Source organism: Typopeltis vanoorti, chromosome 6, assembly GCF_054136105.1.
Source record: "Typopeltis vanoorti isolate ZY-2024b chromosome 6, IOZ_Tvanoo_1.0, whole genome shotgun sequence".
Lineage (NCBI taxonomy): Eukaryota > Metazoa > Arthropoda > Arachnida > Uropygi > Thelyphonidae > Typopeltis > Typopeltis vanoorti.
In genome coordinates, this window is record NC_143554.1 from 66861830 (window position 1) to 66881725 (window position 19896).

At 38.9% G+C, this 19896-nt stretch overlaps 1 protein-coding gene across 1 annotated transcript in view; it reads left to right on the forward strand.

Moving 5' to 3' along the window:
• Positions 1–19896, forward strand: part of LOC150105506 (uncharacterized) — a 226707-nt gene that overhangs the window by 71976 nt on the left and 134835 nt on the right. The window contains exon 4 of the mRNA XM_090394222.1: positions 2264–2425. Coding sequence (XP_090250348.1) covers positions 2264–2425 — 162 coding nt within the window. The remainder of the gene's footprint in view (positions 1–2263; positions 2426–19896) is intronic.

Below are 19896 nucleotides of genomic sequence, written 5' to 3' on the forward strand. Positions count from 1 at the left end.
TTTGCAGAAATTTATAATTATCTGACAGAAATTAAAATATCCTCTAATTGTTTTGAGCAGTGTAGTTCCTTTCTGTCCTCAAATGCCCTCCAAGCACCCACGTATTCCAAGCCTTTCTTTGGACACATTCTGGCTATCATACTATTCATTATTAATGCTCTTCTCCTCAGCTCATCATTATCTTCCCTCTCTGAGTCTTCTTCCATACAACCTCAAGCATGAACTTCAGATCTCTTGCCACCTGATTCACACTTCCTCTCAAGTCATTCATGCCCATCATCATCATGATCATCTAATCCACCCTCTCACCCTGCTTAATTGCCATAGCCACACTTTCTATTGTTTCTTCAGGCATTCTATTTTGGACACCATGGATCATCGAGTCTCCATACATCAACCTCTTACCACTCTGTTCCTTCCTTGCTCACCTGCATTCCCTCACCCTCTCTTCTCTACCACTTTCTTTCTTTCTTTGTTCCCCTTATTTACCTATTGTCCTGGCATCTCTCTATCCCTAATTCCAGCACTCCCTCGCAGTTTCTCATTCCCTCTCTTCTACTGTTTCTATTCTCGCATCTTCTATCATTCACATAACTCTCTCTCACTCCTACTCTGATTCACTTTACATTCATCACTTCCATTCACTTAATCTCTTCTTTCATGTATCTCAACTCATTCTGAGACATACATCTCTCTCTCTCTCTCTCTCTTCAAGCTACCCACTCTTGCTCGCTAATCATCCTCCCAAGACCATCTCTGAAAACTTCACAATGATTCAAACTTTCCACACTTTTATTTTTTTCATTTACATTCCACTCATTATCCCTCTATCACACTATTCATCTCTCTACGTCAGTATTCTCCTACCTCTGACACAATGCTGCCGAGGTCTGTTATACTAATCTCCAACTCACAAAGTTCTTCCCATTTTTTACATTTTTCACATATATGCTCCCTGATCTTTCACCTGCCATATATCCAGCTGCTGGGATGCATACATCCACAAGCCCCATATACCACAAAATCCCATAGTATAATAGAAAGGGGGATGGTAAATCCCTTTATGTTACCCAAGTGATCATTTACACTTGGGCTCGGCGATAGTTTTTTCGGCATGAAACTTGATGGATTTCGATCTGAGTTTCGTACCTGGCTATAAAAACATAAAGGGATTTACCATCCCCCTTTCTATTAACATATTTGCCGGTAAAATAGCTTTTCGACTTATTAAATTAGTAATTAACAATAAATATAGGAGTACACCACTTCGAACAATTCGATAGTAGAGGTATGTAAGTTCTTGTTCACTTAAAACCTTGATATTCCAGGTCTACCTACTCACTGATGAGACCTCAAAAAAGGTTGAAACCGGTCTGGGTAGTGACCTCTTCTCATAATGTAAAACAATATATATACATCTCTTAGGAGCTGGGTTTTACATTATGAGAGAATATTAAAGTTAGTGACGGAGCTTGCTCCACCTTTGCATGGAGTTGCCCTGGTGTTGTACTACCCAAGCGATCATTTACACTTGGGCTTGCCGATAATTTTTTTCGGCATGAAACTCTATGGATTTCGATGGATTTCGATCCAAGTTTCGTACCCGGCTATAAAAACATAAAGGGATTTACCATCCCCCTTTCTATTAACATATTTGCCGGTAAAATAGCCTTTCGGCTTATTAAATTAGTAATCCCATAGTATGCTATGTAAAATTCAGTGTTTAAATGGGGTAGGACTTGGTGACAAGCCATTAGTAAACTGAGCTGTAGCTACTGGCATCATTCAAATTGTGCATGAAGAACCAACTACTAAGAACTACTACAACTATACTAAAAATTTCATGTTTTTAAGTAGCATTTCCCCAACTGCAATTACTTTAGTTTGTGTTATTTAAAGTAGAACATACTAATAAAAATAATGAAAACTTATCTTTTTCTTCTCTGCTACCTCTGAATGTGTCTGACTCTGACCTTGTCCTCTCGGTAAGAATAAACCAACAGCAAAACGCAATATAAAAAACAAAAAACCTCCAATAACAACACAACTGAAGGACATTTGTGTCAAACTGAAAAAATGTAGCACAATTTGTGACAAAAAAATCCTATATAGTGATTAAAAACACCTTTTTTTTTTAGCCCTGCTTAAATCTATCACCACGTTCTCTTGTGACTCTAGCGCATAAATATTTATTTATTAATTTATTTTTCTGGATACCATCTGTTATTAATAAAATCCAATTTAATGTATATTTGTAATTTAGGCTCTACAAGGGATTCCTCGAGAAGCTTACTATGTTGCTACTAAAGTTGGTCGTTATAAATCCAATGTTCCTGAAATGTTTGACTTTTCTGCTGGACGTATTCTTCAAAGCATTGAAGAAAGCCTTCAGAGAATGAATTTAAATTATGTGGATATTATCCAGGTAAGTTAGATTAACTTACTGAAATCATTATGATGTTCACTTGATTCATTATAGCATTGCATGAAAATTAATTCCTAAATATCAGTTCAGTGTACTGATTTTTGCAAAAAAATAAATAAATGCAGAATATATACATTTAAATATAGTATAACTTCATTATAATGCTCATAAATATCATGCTGACTCTGAAATTAGAATTCCTTGTCATTCTTGTATACTTTATATAGAATCAAATCCTGTTATCACTATTTCCTGAATCTAGGACAGTTCAGAAAAAAAGGAGGAAAAAAAATAGCTATGACTTCAAAGAAATACAATCTCTTACAACTTTCAAATCCCACATGATACTAGCTCCCCTTATATGCTCCTCTGTGGGTCAGTCTCTTCTCTATTGTTACAGGAGTTTGTAGAGTTCTGTTGTACTTGCAAGCTGGCCTGTTATGGACAAACTGGAACAACAACCAGTATCTGTTGGCTGTTTTCCCACAACTAAGAAAAGTTTGCACTAGAAGCCCATCCTGGACATTATTCACAAAATCAAATGGAGGAAAGCTAGTATTTTTCATGGCAGTAAGTTTAAACATCAGTGACTTTTTCTTGAGTCCACAGCTGCTCTTAAGAGTCATTGTAACCTAAAAAGATAGTCATGTAAACCACCCAATGTATGAAAAGCTCTTTAATGCCTCCTGCCCAACAACCATGAAGCTGCTCCTGCCTTGAACTTTAGGCCCAGGGTCTAACCATTTCCACTTTCTTTGTGTTGCCTGATATACATGCTATAGTTTGACATTGTATCTGCATTGATGATTCTGTAACACAAAAGAAATACTGGAAACATCAAAATAATATTTAATTTAACTTCTCTGTATTTGTTCTGTGTATCATTCTCATTGAATCTATATAATGACTTCTAACCAGCAAGTTAAGTCTACATATGTATTTTAGATCAGGTATACCACTGGACACTGCAACATGTGAATAAAGAAAGGTGGTTGCATGGAAGGGATGCTTGAGAGTCAAAGATGGATAACTGGGAGGAGACCTGCACATATCCTTTTAAGGAATGCAGAGAACTCACCAGGACTTCTGACCTGCTGTCCAATTTTCACCTTGAAATAAACCTCGCTAATAGGTATTTACCTGGATACTGAATGAATGCAGATGGGTTGTAATTTAGAATTTCACCAACCAAATTAATGGTACAACATGGCACAAGGACAAGGCACCCATTGTTTTTCACCAGGACAAACAGCAAAAAAGTCAACTAATGGATCAAATCCCAACCCAACATCAGATTAAAGATTGGTTGGCACCATCAGAAAAGAAATAGAACTAGCAGAAGAATTGTATAAGTAACAGATTAACATAAATAACTGTTACCTCAAAAAAAGAAGACAAAAACAGGGGAGAATTTTCAAAGCAACAAATACCTGTTGTTATTTTCAAACAGTAATGATCAGGTAAAAAAAGTAACTGTAGTATTCAACACTAAATATGAAGATAATCTTGAATGGTAGGCAATGCTCCTGGATAGAGAAAAATAATGGTAAAGATCTGCTAGATTTCTGTTCAGGACATGGACTAGTCATTACTTACACCATGTTCTTACATAAAGATGTGCACAAATTCACATGGAGAGGAGACACGAGTATATAGACGATGTGAAATTGGAAGTGATCATCATATAGTTTTGAGCAGAATAAAATCGAATATCATATTGAAAAGAAAATTGTATAAGAAAGTTTTAATTAAAATGAATGAAAGTTGAGCATATTTCAGGGCTGAACTGTAGACTCAAATACACAAATATTATTCAAGAAAAAAAATTAAATAATTTTTTAAAAAAAGAACCAAGCTTGGAAATTGTTATCACACCCTGAAGGAAACTGAGTGATTCAGCTATAGAGGCATGTGGTGAGGTTGTCTGCAAGGAGAGAAAAATCAGCTCCAAAGTTGACTCCTAGCAAGAAAGTCAGCTTGTGCTCTGGTACAATACAGAGAAAAATGTAAGAAAGTGAAGCTCTGTAAAGTCCTGCAAAGACTTTGGTAAGAACATAAAAAAATAAAAATCAGGACAGTAGCAAAATATTCTGGAGGCTGTTGAAAAAAAAAAAAAAAGCTTAAATATGGTGGATAGAGTACTGTAAAAAGGAATGAGAGGTGATAAGATGACATAAAAAGTGAAGAAGCTGGATTAATTACGTTGAACGATTGCTAAATGAAACAAGCAGTAACAGCATGGTGTCAGTAAACAGTCAGGAGTGCTCAGTCCTTGAAGTAGAAAAGGCCATCAAAAACCAGAAATGTGGGAAAGGCAGCTGAAGTAAATGATATTCAACCAGAAATGCTAAAATTTTGTGGTATAAACTTTACAGTGGCTGTGCTACAAAATTCAGAAGGCATTGTTGTCAGAGGATTATCTGGATCATTGGTCCCATCTATAAAAAGAAAAAATGAAACAATGTAACAATTACAGAGAAATTTCCCTACTGAGTATTCCTGGTAATATTTATGCAAGTATACTTGAAAAAAGGCTAAAACAAACTGGAAGTGAAGCTTGGAGAAGAAGCTGGATTCAGGCCAAATACAGGTTGTCAGGATCAGATTTTCAAATGTTCTCTTTTTACTAGTGAAGAAGTTTTTAATGTCTTATAGATAAAATGCATCCAGAAAATATAGCTCTTCTTGATTTGTTACTTTATAGTTCACATTGTGTAACTTCTTCCCTTGTTTCTGAATAATAATAATATATTTATCATATCATTTGTGTCTTTGTGACATAAAAAAATTCTTTTAATGTTTTTTTTTTTGAAATGATTGTCTGTTTTCTTCTTTCTGGTATTGCCCATTTAATTGCTGTTAACACATAGATCAGGACAAATAGAAACCTATTAGACTGACCTGACCTTGAGGTAAGACAAGAAGATGTTTTCTTGTACTTCCTGTGTACATATATGCAGATACACTATATATGATGGGTTCTTCAATTTTAACAGAAGTTGTATTGGTGGGGGTGTCCACGCATTTAGTCTAGTGACTGTGCGCTTCACAACCATATGACTGGGGAAGGAGTGTCCCAGGTTCAATTCCCGTTCGAAGACGTAGGAATTTGAGGATCTTCCTCAGCCATAGCCAAGTTAACCGGTCTTGGGTGCAGGCAGTAGGGTTTTTTCTGCCGGTTTATCTGCCGTTTTTCATCCCGCAAGCAGGCAAACTGGTCCCATGAACACAAACGGATCTAGAGCCATAAATACTTAACCCCCCATGAGGAGGCTCAACTCGCCCCAATAGGGACGGGGGAGAAAAAGGTAGGAAACTCCATACGAATAAATAAATAAAATAAATTGGTCGGGTGAGAAGAAATATGTTTCTTACATGATATATACTAGAAACTAATAATTAAGGAGAATGTTGTATTTGGTTGGTATATGTAACTTACTAAAAGGTGCAAATATGTAAACTGACAGAATAGTTTCAAATATAAGAGAGAGAAAGAACAGGTATGAATAGACATACTTTTGTTACAGGCAAATGAATTAATAATAATTTACAGTTGTGGTACTGTGTGTGTGTGTGTGTGTGTGTGTGTGTGTGTGTGTGTGTGTGTGTGTGTGTGTCCATTAAGTTGCTAGGATGGGGCAAATTACATGTGATCCTGTATCTCTAGACATGCATGCATGCTTACATTTACAATGGGCATAATTAAAAAAAAAAAAAATGGGGACAGTGAAAGAGATTTGTTTGCAAAATATAAATAACTAACCAGTAATAAATAGCAGCTGTATACATTTTTAGCTTAGTAAATAGCAATAGGGAATGGTTTATTCAGTGAACTAATAATGGTGATTCATATGGCACATATGGTTGATAAAGCAGCCATATAATCTTGTACACTCTGTTGCGCTTGTTATGCGCATTCATTTCTATTTTTTACAATTAGATATTTCGTTCTGTAAATTATAGTCAACATTGGAATTATCCACCTGTTTGAGAATTCTGTCCTCATCATGAGATTTTTTTGTCAGCAGTTTGCAATTTTGCAATTTTTTGTCAGCAGCAATTTGGGATTTAGCTGACCAAATTGTATTCTTATTGGCTTAAACCAATATAGAAAGCCAATAAAGAAAATGATGGTACAACATGACAAAATTTGATGCTAACTGGGGCGGCGCCTGGTTACACAAGGCCCCCGTTGTTTTCGCCAGGGAACCAGGGCAAACAGCGAAAAGTCAGCTACTGGAACATATCTGAAAGCACGCCCCAACTCAACATCACCAGAGTTAAAGATAGGTACTATCAACATAAGAAGCCTGAATGACAAAGAAATGGAGCTAGCTGAGGAATTAGATAAGTACCAGATCGTAACTGAAACAAAAAAGACAAAAAATGGTGAGATCTTTCTAAGCAATAAATACAAATTGTTATATTCAGGCAATAACAATCAAGGAAAAGAAGGAGTAGCCATAGTATTCAACACAAAATACAAGGCTAATCTTGAATGGCAGGCAGTCTCAAGAAGAGTGATGTGGGCAAATATCAGAATGGGGAATTGGACAATGCGACTTATTTGTGCCTATGGTCCCACAGAAGGTTCTACTAAGGTAGAAGTGGAGGAATTTTTTGATGCTTTAGAAAAAGCAACTGACACAATGAAAAAGGAAAAGTTGGTCCTTGTTGGGGATCTAAATAGCAGAGTAGGAAATGATTGTCAGTCATACAAAAATATTTTGAGAATATTTGGAGAAAAGAGCAAAGCTAATAATAATGGCAAATACCTGTTGGATTTCTGTTCAGGACATGAACTGGTTATTACTAATACCATGTTCCAACATAAAAATGTGCACAAATTCACATGGAGAGAAGAAGCAAGGAATAAGAAAAGTCTCGTTGACTATGTTATTGTTGATAGTGATGTTTTCTCCCTGGTGCAGGACACCAGAGTGTACAGAGGATTTGAAATTGGAAGTGATCACTATTAAGTCTTGAGCAGGATAAAATTGAATTTCATATTGAAAAGAATAACATGTAAGAAAGCTTTAAATAAAAATGATGGTACAGCATGACAAAATTTCATGCCGGCTGGGAGCGTCGCCTGGTTAAATAAGGCCGCCGCTGTTTTTGCCAGGGAACCAGGGTGAACAGCGAAAAGTCAGCTACTGGAACAAATCTGAAAACACACCCCAACTCAACATCACCAGAGTTAAAGATCGATACTATCAACATAAGAAGCATGAATGGCAAAGAAACAGAGCTAACTGAAGAATTAGATGAGTACCAGATCAACATAATAGAGGTGACTGAAACAAAAAAGACAAAAACTGGTGAGATCTTTCTGAGCAATAAATACAAAATGTTATATTCAGGTAATGACAATCAAGGAAAAGAAGGAGTAGCCATAGTAATCAGCTCAAAATACAAGGCTAATCTCCTTGAATGGCATGCAATCTCAAGTAGAGTAATGTGGCCAAATATGAGAATGGGGAACTGGACAGTGAGACTTATTTTCCTTCAATAATCTTTGAAGAAAAATAAGTCTCACAGAAGTTTATACTAAGGTAGAAGTGGAGGAATTTTTTGAGGCATTTAGAAAATGCAACTGACACAATGAAAAAGGAAAAGTTAGTCCTTGTTGCAATCTAAATTGCAGAGTCGGAAGTGATTGTCTGACATACAAAAATAGTTTTGGAAAATCTTGAGAAAAGAGCAAAGCTAATAATAATAATGGCAAATATTTGTTGGATCTCTGCTCAGGACATGGACTGGTTATTACTAACACCATGTTCCAACATAAAAATGTGAACAAATTCACATGGAGAGAAGAGGCAAGGAATAAGAAAAGTCTCATTGACTATGTTATTGTTGATAGTGATGTTTTCTCCCTGGTGCAGAACACCAGAGTGTACAGAGGATTTGAAATTGGAAGTGATCACTATTTTGTCTTGAGCATGATAAAATTGAATTTTATATTGAAAAGAATAACATGTAAGAAAGTTTTAAAGCGAGTAAAAATTGAGCAGCTCTCAGATGTGAACTGTAGACTAAAATACACAAAGATTATTGAAGAAAAAAATGAAAGAGTTTGAGAACAGGAACCAAACCTTGGAGATTCAGTGGCAAGCCTTGAAGAAAACCCTGATTGATTCAGCCAGAGAGGCATGTGATGAAGTTGTCTGCAAGGAAGAAAAATTAGAACTCCATGGTGGACACAGGAAGTTAAAGAGGCAGTGAAGGAAAAGAAGATAGCATATCAAAAGTTCCTGTCAAATAAGTCAGCTTGTGCTCTTCGAGAATACAGAGACAAATGTAAGAAAGCTAAACTCTGTGTAAAACTAGCTAAACAGAAGTCATGGAAGGACTTTGGCAGGAACATAGAAAATAAATATCAAGAAGGTGACAAAATATTCTGGAAGTTGTTGAAGAAACTTAGGAATAGAGCGAAGAGTGCTGTAAAAGGAGTTAGAGATGATAAAGGTGACATGAAAACAGGAGAAAAAGATATCCTTGAAGTATGGGGTAATTACTTTGAAAAACTGCTAAATGAAACAAAGAGAAATGACAGTACAGTGATAAAATAACACTGACCAGGCATTTAGTCAGGAATACATATCCATACTTGAAGTAGAAAAAGCCATCGAAGGCTTGAAATGTGGAAAGGCAGCAGGAGTAGACGATATTCGACCAGAAATGCTGAAGTATGGTGGTATAAAAGTCTTACAGTGGCTACACTGCATAGTTCAGAATGCCTGGACAGAGGTACGAATTCCTGATGATTGGAGTAGAGCTCTCATAGTAACCATATATAAAAAGGGAAATAAAACTGAATGTGAGAATTATAGAGGTATTTCCCTACTGAATGTTCCTGGTAAGATATATGCAAGTATACTTGAGAAACGGTTGAGAAGAATTGTGGAAGAAAAGCTTGGTGAAGAACAAGCTGGATTCAGGTCAAATAGAGGCTGTCAGGATCAGATCTTCACTTTACGACAAATAGTGGAGAAATCATTTGAGTATAACAAAGATCTGTATTTAAGTTTTGTCGATTTGGAAAAGGCATATGACAAGGTGCCAAGAGTGAAGCTATTCAATAGGCTACAGTTATATGGTGTCAATGGGAGCATTATATGAAGCAATGCTTAGTCTTTATTTGAATTGTAAGTCAGCATTTAGAATTGAAGGAAGTACAGGAGGATAGTTTAATGTTAAATCTGGTGTGAGACAAGGTGCATGCACCTTGTCTCACACCAGATTTAACATTAAAGCGCATTTAACATAAAAGGGCATGCACCCCTGGATGGTACATACAGAAATTGGATGTTGATGAAAGCTTTAAAGCGAATAAAAGTTGAGCAGTTCTCAGATGTGAACTGTAGACTAAAATACACAAAGATTATTGAAGAAAAAATGAAAGAGTTTGAGAACAAGAACCAATGCTTGGAGATTCAGTGGCAAGCCTTGAAGAAAACCCTGATTGATTCAGCCAGAGAGGCATTAGGTGAGGTTGTCTGAAAGGATAGAAAAATCAGAACTCCATGGTGGACACAGGAAGTTAAAGAGGCAGTGAAGGAAAAGAAGAAAGCATATCAAAAGTTCCTGGAAAATAAGTCAGCTTTTGCTCTTAAAGAATGCAGAGACAAATGTAAGAAAGCTAAACAAAAGTCATGTAAGGACTTTGGCAAGAACATAGAAAATAAACAAGAAGGTGGTAGGTTATTCTGGAGGTTATTGAAGGAACTTCGAAATGGAGGAAAGAGTGCTGTAAAAGGAGTTAGAGATGATAAAGGTGACATGAAAACAGCAGAAAAAGATATCCTTGAAGTATGGAGTAATTACTTCGAAAAATTGCTAAATGAAACAAGCAGTGATAGCACAGAAGTAAGAAACACCCAACAGGCATACAGTCAGGAATACATATCCATATTTGAAGGAAAAAGCCATCAAAAGCTTCAAATGTGGAAAGGCAGCAGGAGTAGAGGATATTCGGCCAGAAATGCTGAAGTATTGTGGTTTAAAAGTCTTACAGTGGCTGCACTGTGTAGTTCAGAAGGCCTGGACAGAGGGACGAATTCCTGATTAGAGTAGAGCTCTAAAAGTACCCATATATAAAAAGGGAAATAAAACTGAATGTGAGAATTACAGAGGTATATTCCTTCTGAGTGTTCCTGGTAAGATATATGCAAGTATACTTGAGAAATGGTTGAGAAGAATTGTGGAGGAAAAGCTTGGTGAAGACAAACTGGATTCAGGCCAAATAGAGGCTGTCAGGATCAGATCTTCACTTTATGACAATTAGTTGAGAAAGCATGGGAATATAACAAAGATCTGTATTTAAGTTTTGTCGATCTGGAAAAGGCATATGACAAGGTGCCAAGAGAGAAGCTATTCAATACACTACAGTTATATGGTGTCAATGGGGCATTATATGAAGCAATACTTCGTCTTTATTTGAGTTGCAAGTCAGTAGTTAAAATTGAAGGAAGTACAGGAAGATGGTTTAATGTTAAATCTGGTGTGAGACAAGGATGTACATTATCCCCTGTTATTCATTATCTATGTGAATCACATTATGAAGGAAAGTGGTATTAAACATCATATCAAAATTGGAGATGTTAATGTCAGCTCTTTGCTTTATGCAGATGATGTTATACTTCTAAATAAATTCGCTACATGTCTGTAAGATTCTCTGACTAAATTGAATAACTGTTGTAATGGATATGGTATGAAGGTCAGCATTAAAAAGACAAAGAGAATGAAAATAGGTAGAATTGTTGAAAATGTCAACTGTGTTGTGAATGGGGAACATGTGGAACAAGTAAAACATTTCAGCTACATAGGCACAATTTTTACTGAAGATGGTAAATTAAACATGGAAATAGACAACAGAATCAACAAAGCTGGTATGGTGGGAAGTCAATTGAATAAATTCACATGGAAGAAGAGAGAAATTAGTCGGAACACTAAATTAGCTGTATATAAGACAGTGTTCAAACCAGTTTTAACTTTAATTTTTAATTTTTAGTTTTTAATGGATCTGAGAGCTGGGTCAGAAGTAAAACACTTGACCAAAGACTAGAGACTGCAGATATGAGAGTCCTGAGAACGATTAAAGGCATGAACAGATGGCAATATCATATTAAAAACGAGAATATTTGGAAAGAACTTGACATTGCCGGCATCCAGAAATGTGTTAGCGGAGCTATTCTTAGGTGGTATGGTCACTTAAACAGAATAGGCGAGGAAAGATTAGGAAAACAATTGTTCTCTGCCAGGTTGGCAAGAGAACACTTGTTTTCTTGCATTTGAATGGTTATGGTGTAAGAAGACTTGAGAAAGTGTTGCTGAATGTAGTGGATGTGCAAATTCAGGGAAACTAGATTCGTTAAGGGGGGGGAGTAGATATACAGTCCTTAGGGAGGCAGTTGAATGTAAGAATGAATATAATATGCTAGAGCAAATAAGGACAACAAACCAGAGTGGGATAGTTAATATAAGGCATCAAGGTACGGTTGGGACTAATGGGGGTCTTAAATTCATGTACACTAATACTAGGAGTATTAGGAACAAGAAGGAAGAGTTTTTGGCCATGGTTGGCACTTCCAGACCACAGGTTATTGGTATTAGTGAAACATGGCTGACTGTAGATGATATAGCTAGTGGGATTGAATGTGATGGGTATAGTGTGTTCAGGAATGACAGAGAGAATAAAATGGGGGGAGGAGTATTGTTGATGATAGCTGATGAGCTACAGCCAAGGAGAATAGAAGTTGAATTGCAGGATAGAGAAAAGAGCACATTTGAGGCCATTTGGTGTGAGATTGTGGCTAGCAGAACTAAATATACAATTGAGTGCTGCTATAGACCAGGTGATGGAAAAGATGGTGGTGACAGTATGCACAAGCAAATAGAAGAAATGAGTGGAAGGAGGGTGATTATTATGGGAGATTTCAACTATGGTCGCATTGATTGGAGTGAGGAGAGGACACATGGGAGGAAGCAATTGGATTTTATGCGGTTATTAAGGGATAGCTATCTGCGACAGCATGTAATGGAAAATACTAGGGGTCAGAGAGTGCTTGACCTAGTAATTACATCTGAGGATTTGGCTGTAACAAATATGACCACATTGCCACCAATCGGTGAGAGTGATCATAGGGTGTTGACTTGGGAGGTGGCTAAAGGTGTAGAATTTTCAATTAAGACAGGGTACATGTGGAATTATCGGGCTGGAATGTATGACAAGCTTAGGAGTTTGATTGGCTCAGTGCCATGGCATGTACAACTGCAAGGACTAAAAGTTGTTGTGCATGGGAGGTGGTTAAGAAGTGCTTGCATGAAGCAATGGCTGACTGTATACCTAGAGTCCGAATAATAAATCAAGTAGGGGTTAAATGGATGAATAACACCATTAAGCTTGAGCTGCAAAAAAAGAAACAACTATGGAGGGAATTTAAGGAGAAAGGTGACCGGCAGGCACATGAACAGTATAAAGCGCAGGCCAGAAGGGTGACGAGTGTGGTAAGAAAAGCAAAAAAGGATTACGAAAGAACATTGGCCATGCAGGCTAAAGAGAATCCTAAACAGTTTTTAGATATGTAGCAAGTAAAAGGAAAAATGTATATGGCAGAATAATTTTAAAGAATGCCGATGGTAGGGAGGTAACTGAATCAGTTGAGATAGCTGAGTTACTGAGTGAGCACTTTGCAAGAATATATCATCCAGGTGGTGACATTGCAGAAACGAATAAACCAGTAGATTATACGGGACTTTGGTGAATGAAGTGGAAGTGAGTAGTCTATTGCATAACCTCAATGTCAATACATCTGTAGGGTTGGATGGTATACCAGCTCGTGTAGTACGAGAAGAAGCTAATGAATTGTCAGTACCCCTCGACCATTTTGTTTAATTTGAGTCTCGGGTCTGGGTTAGTCCCGAGCGGGTGGAAGGAGGGGAAAATAGTTCCACTGCATAAAGGTGGTTCCAAGACCGCTGTTGTAAATTACCGACCGATTAGCATATCAGGAATCATTGTCAAGGTCTTAGAGAAATTAGTCAAGAAAAGAATACAGGATTGGATAGATGAAAATGGGATATTGTATGGGGGACAACATGGTTTTGTGAAGGGTAGATCATGCCTCAGTAACTTGCTCACATTTTATAACACAGTGACGGCTGAACTGGATAGGGGTAATGGGTTTACAGTGATACTACTGGACCTTGCCAAGGCCTTTGACAGGATACCACATGGAACCCTAATCAGTAAACTGGAGCAGATGGGGATAGATATAGATATAGGGCTGGTAAGATGGATAGGAGGGTGGTTGAAGGAGAGATACCAGAGAGTGGTTTATTCAGGAGCGGAGTCAAAAAGACGTCTTGTGACTAGTGGAGTGCCGCAGGGCTCTGTTCTTGGACCACTGCTTTTCAATTTGTTCATCAATGATATTGGAAAGGATTTGAGAGGAAGTGTTCACTTGTTTGCTGATGATGCAAAGTTGGGTAGAGCAATTGTGAGTGCACAGGATGTCAAAATTTTGCAGGATGATTTGGATAGTTTGGAGGACTGGGCTAGGAAAAATGGATGTCAGTTTAATGTGGCAAAGTGTAAGGTTATGCACTTTGGGGTGAAAAGAATAGCAGCAGTATATCGCATAGGTGGAACCGTACTCCAGGAGATTGATGAGGCCAGGGATTTGGGAGTGCTGGTGGATAGGGAGTTGAAGTTTAGGGGGCACATTGCAAAAGTAACTAAAACAGTTCACCAAATCACTTGGCTTATGAAAAATACTTTAACATGCAGAGAGAAGCAAGTTGTTGTTCCTCTGTATCGAGCCTTGATAAGACCCCATCTGGACTTCTGTGCCCAGTTATGGGCACCAGGGTTTCTTCGTGATGGGGAGGAAGTGGAGAGAGTCCAAAGACGAGTGACCAAGATGATAGCAGGTCTGTGGAATTTACCTTATGAGAATAGGTTGAGGATTTGTGGGTTGCAGAAATTGGACGATAGGCGAAGGAGGGGTGATATGATTGAGACATTCAAATTACTGAAAGGTTTTTATAAGATTGATCCAGAAGATATTTTTGAAAATATGACTGGTGGTGGGAGGACTAGGGGCCATGCATGGAAGCTGGGCAAGAGCGTGGTCGACAAGGGTGTTAGAGCTAGGTTTTTTACTTGGAGAGTGGTGAATGAGTGGAATAAGCTTCTAGAGTCTGTTGTGGGTGCTATGACCGTGAATGAGTTCAAGGCAAGATATGATGGATGCTGTGTGAATGTTGAATAGTTGTTCCAGACATGATGTTAGGGCCTCCCTCGATGAGTCTGTCGACTCCTTGGAATTTCCCGGAACAATAATAATAATAATAATAATAATAAAAAAAAAATGACCCAGAGGAAGACCAAGATAGGTGGATTGATACGATACAATGTGCCTTAGACAATAGAAATATAAGTTCTGATAATGATAATATTGGAGTCTTGACAAGTAATAGACTGATTTGGAGGAAAATTTTAGATAGGAAGTTAGTAATAATGTAAATTTTTCATGTAGTACTATCATATCCTGTACACCCCCACCTTTGAGAGTACATGTCAGGAATTTGATGATGATGATGATGCATCTTCTGTCTTATCGATTATAGATATCCTAGATATTCTAGTATTTTGTTGGAGATCACTAAATGCCGTACTCTTCTTACAAAACATAGAAAGATTGTAATAATAAATTTAGTTTAATTCTTTATCCAAGTGTGTGCAAACAAAGTTTGCACCTGAAAGTAATAAATTATTTTGAAATAAACTTTCAAAATAGAACAATTCATTTTTATTCGCTATTGGATTTTTACTCACTGTCTTTATTCTTCTGAAAACTGGAATGAAAATGTTCCTTTATAGTGAATCATAACCCTGTAAATAGACACCATATTGCAGATGCAAGAAAAGAAAGTAGTTTTATTGTATAACTACGTGCAGTACAGTGGCATTTACAAGTCTATGCACCGTATTGAGCAAAATGTAGTGTATCTTTCTTTTAAGGTTATATGGTGATCAGAATTCATATTTATGAATTTAGGGACACAAAACACATGTGTTGAAATTATTATTATTATTATTATTCAGGCCTCCATGGAGTCAAAAGACTCTTCATGGGAGGTTGTTTTTAGGAAACACAAAGTTTATCATACTACTCCTTGAACCGATTGACTGTTCCTGCTCCAACCACTCTCTCAGGCAATGCATTCCAAGGTTCATCCACCCTTCATGCAAAGAATCCACTCCTCATCCTCTTGCATACAGCCTCCTTTCATAAATTCCAGGGAGGGCCCCCTGTCATCGCTCCTTCCTGCCATTTCACCAAGTGAAAGAACTCGCCAATGTCTACCCTGTAACTGCATGGAAATTAACTGTAACACTCAACAGTTTAAAAGTCTCTATCCGCCTCTGTACCCCTTTCCACAGTCAATTTATCCCCTTCAAATCCTGGGGACCAAATCTGAGAACAATAGCCTAAGTGTGGTCTGATCAGAGACTTATACAATGGAATGATAACCCTTTTATCTCTGCAGGTCAGTGTCCTTCTCATAACTGCAGCAATTCTCTCTGTTACCTTCACCACCTTTGCAATATGTCCCCTAAATTTCAGGTTTCTATCAATCATCAACCCCAGATCTCTTGTCTCCCCTACTTCCTCCAGTATAACTCCTCCTATAGAGTATGCAGCATCCCATCAATGTTTCCCAAACCTCAAGACCTTACATTTTGCTGCATTAAACTGACCCCTATTCATTTGCCCATCTATTTAGCTTATTCAAATCCTCTTGCAGGGCTGCCACATCTGCACTATTGCTGATAACCCTTCCCAGCTTCACTTAATCCGCAAACAACTGAATGTCCCTTTGCAATCCATTCATGGATAATATCATTGATATAAAGGTTGAACAATACAGTTCCCAGTACTGAGCCCTGTGGAACCCCACTTGTAACCTTCTGCTTCCTGGATATTGTCCACCATATACAACTCTCTGATACCTATCAGTCAGCCAAACCTGAATCCATTTGACCCCCCCCCACCCCCCCCCCCCCCCACCCCCCCCCCCCCCCACCCCCCCCCCCCCCCACCCCCCCCCCCCCCCACCCCCCCCCCCCCCCACCCCCCCCCCCCCCCACCCCCCCCCCCCCCCACCCCCCCCCCCCCCCACCCCCCCCCCCCCCCACCCCCCCCCCCCCCCACCCCCCCCCCCCCCCACCCCCCCCCCCCCCCACCCCCCCCCCCCCCCACCCCCCCCCCCCCCCACCCCCCCCCCCCCCCACCCCCCCCCCCCCCCACCCCCCCCCCCCCCCACCCCCCCCCCCCCCCACCCCCCCCCCCCCCCACCCCCCCCCCCCCCCACCCCCCCCCCCCCCCACCCCCCCCCCCCCCCACCCCCCCCCCCCCCCACCCCCCCCCCCCCCCACCCCCCCCCCCCCCCACCCCCCCCCCCCCCCACCCCCCCCCCCCCCCACCCCCCCCCCCCCCCACCCCCCCCCCCCCCCACCCCCCCCCCCCCCCACCCCCCCCCCATACTTGTGGTTTTATTATGTTGACTCCCAATCACTCCCATGCTATTTATTACTGAATCATTCACCAAAGACTCACCCATATGTAATCCTGTTCTAGTTACTTCAGCTAAAGTAATCTCTATAGTCCTAATTTCTCTGTTTAACACATTAAACTCAGCTTTAACTTCCAGTATCTCCTTACCGATCACTTCCACTTCCTCATGAAGAAGATGAAGGTCATTTTTCATTTTCATAAACTCCCGCCGAAGTTCTTCCGCTACGGTCCCGATGTCAGCTTCCATTCCTAAACGCTCCAGCCTATTCCGACACTTCTCACATACGTCGACATTTTCTTTCTTTTCATTTTGCCAGACCGACCACAGATCCTTCACATTTTTCGGTGCATACATGTAGCAGTTTCTTTAAATTTTCTCTCGAACAAGGTTTTGGTGCAGTGTAGGGAACTAATTTTTTGGCTAAGTGGTAATTCAGGCTGTCTGTTCCTTCAACAATCGGATGTAGTGGCGTGTTTGTTTTGTGTATTTTTGGCATGTCATAAATTCTGGGTGCACAGGCATAATGAGGTATTAGTTTCTTTGGTAGTTTCTTCTGGCCATGTGTTAACAGATTTAATTAATTCAGTTGTTTTCCGAATTACCACTTAGCCAAAAAAATTAGCTGCCACACTCAAGGAATTGGTAGGTCATTCCCTTTCCTACATAAAAAAAATACACAACATTTTATAAGCAAAATTAAAAACATTACACTCAACAACCAAGATTTATTAGTCAGCTTTGACATAACTGCCCTTTTCACCAATGTCCCAATCAATAATACTATTGTGCTCCTACAGAACAAATTTGCACATGACATTACGGCCCTCTTTGCCCACGTACTCTGCTCCGAATATTTCATTTGGCAAAAAAAACAATTTTTACCTACAAAAAGAAGGTACAGCCATGGGCACAGCACTTATCCCCCCCCCCCAATAGCTAACTTTTATATGGAAGACTTTGGGCAAATCTCCTAAAAAAAAAAGCACCAGAGAAAGAAAACCATCGAAACCGTAGCTTTGAATGATTTTGATGTAGACTTAGCTATTCACGAATTTTACGTGGTCGAGAAAAGAGTGCCAACTGTTCCGAAATTGATTCCTGCGCTTAAAGAAAAAATTAATTTTCCTTGGAAAAGAGAAACTTAAATGAAAATACTTCATGAAATCGGATTTTGTTTTAAAAAGTCACAGAATAAAAGGAAACTTATCATGGAGTGAAGTGACATTGTTTTATGTAGAACGCAGTATTTGTACGTATTAACACTCTACGTACATTTTTCCAACTGTTATACAAGCAAAATAGTTACACTTTAAAAACAGCAATGTTCATAAAAGAAAAGCTAAATTTTCCGACATGTAATAATAAACAAACTCAGTTTGTTTATTATTACATCCCAGAAGACAGACTGATTACCCTATTATGGGGATTGGATTCTCCTTTTTCTGACATGCGCAGAAGTGTCGAGGGACCTCATATCGGTGGGCGAACTATATCTACATTGTCTGCAAATTTGTATGTTCTTCTGGCCAGTTTTCCTGTTTCATGGGATGAAAAAAACCTTACTTTTCGGGAGGAAGAACCTCACATATTTTTATATGAGCCTAGCTGACTCACCTTAAATAGAAAAGTCCAGATAAAGGTTCTCCACAACCCAGATGGGATTCAAACCCAAGTCTTTTCAACCACAGGACATCAGTACTGACTGAGCTATAGAGATTGTATGTTATTTTTTTTTTTTTCCTTTCTTTTATTTATTTATTTCTTATTTATTTATTTATTTGTTTGTTTTATTTTTTTAATAATCCAGTCCACAAAATATGGTAATCCACTCTTATGTCAGTACTGTGAGCAGGCTAAGGATCCAGAAACCCTGCCCTAGAAACAAAGCACTGTACTTTTTCAGTCTTTCAACACGCTTAAAATACGTGGTGGCAGTAGGTGTTGATCTTCCACCTGCCATTGAAAATCAAATATCACCTAAAGATATTTACAAACATCCATGCAAGAGTGGGATCTGTATCCAGTCTGTAGGTCAGTGTAGAGATGTGATCTACTCTGTAATTCATGCAGGCAAATTCAGGTTGGCTAATCTCTATCATTCACCAAATTGCCCTCTCCTCTCTTTTATGTTATGAAAATAGTTTGCCCCTCTTCCTTTTCTAGATATTATTCAGTTGAAGTAGTGCTTTCACAAAAATTGGTTAAAAGTTTTTGACTATCCATAACTTTAATTAATGTGAACCAATTCTCTGTTCACAATTTTTCTCCATTAATATGTTATGGAAATTACAACTTATAGTTGTTTAAGTCAAAATGGTAATGGATTTTTCACTTCTACCCACAGCCTCGGGGTGCTTAAAGGTCACTGTATAACTGAGAGGAGACCTCCACATAGATTTTAAAGGAATGCAGAGAACCCACCAGGGCTTCTGACATAATGTCCAATCCTCACCTTCTCGTGGTGCAACCTGTTGGGTATCTACTTGGATACTAAACGAACGAGGATGGGCTGGCAATTTGGGATTTAGCCGACCAAATTGTATTCTTATTGGCTTCAACCAATATACAAAATGATAGTACAACATGACAAAATTTCATGCCGGCTGGGGCGTCGCCCGGTTAAACAAGGCCCCCCAATTGTTTTCGCCAGGGAACCAGGGTGAACAGCGAAAAGTCAGCTACTGGAACAAATCTGAAAGCACCCCCCCCCCAACTCAACATCACCAGAGTTAAAGGTCGGTACTATCGACATAAGAAGCCTGAATGGCAAAGAAATGGAGCTAGCTGAGGAATTAGATAAGTATCAGATTGACATAATAGGGGTGACTGAAACAAAAAAGACAAAAACTGGTCAGATCTTTCTGAGCAATAAATACAAAATG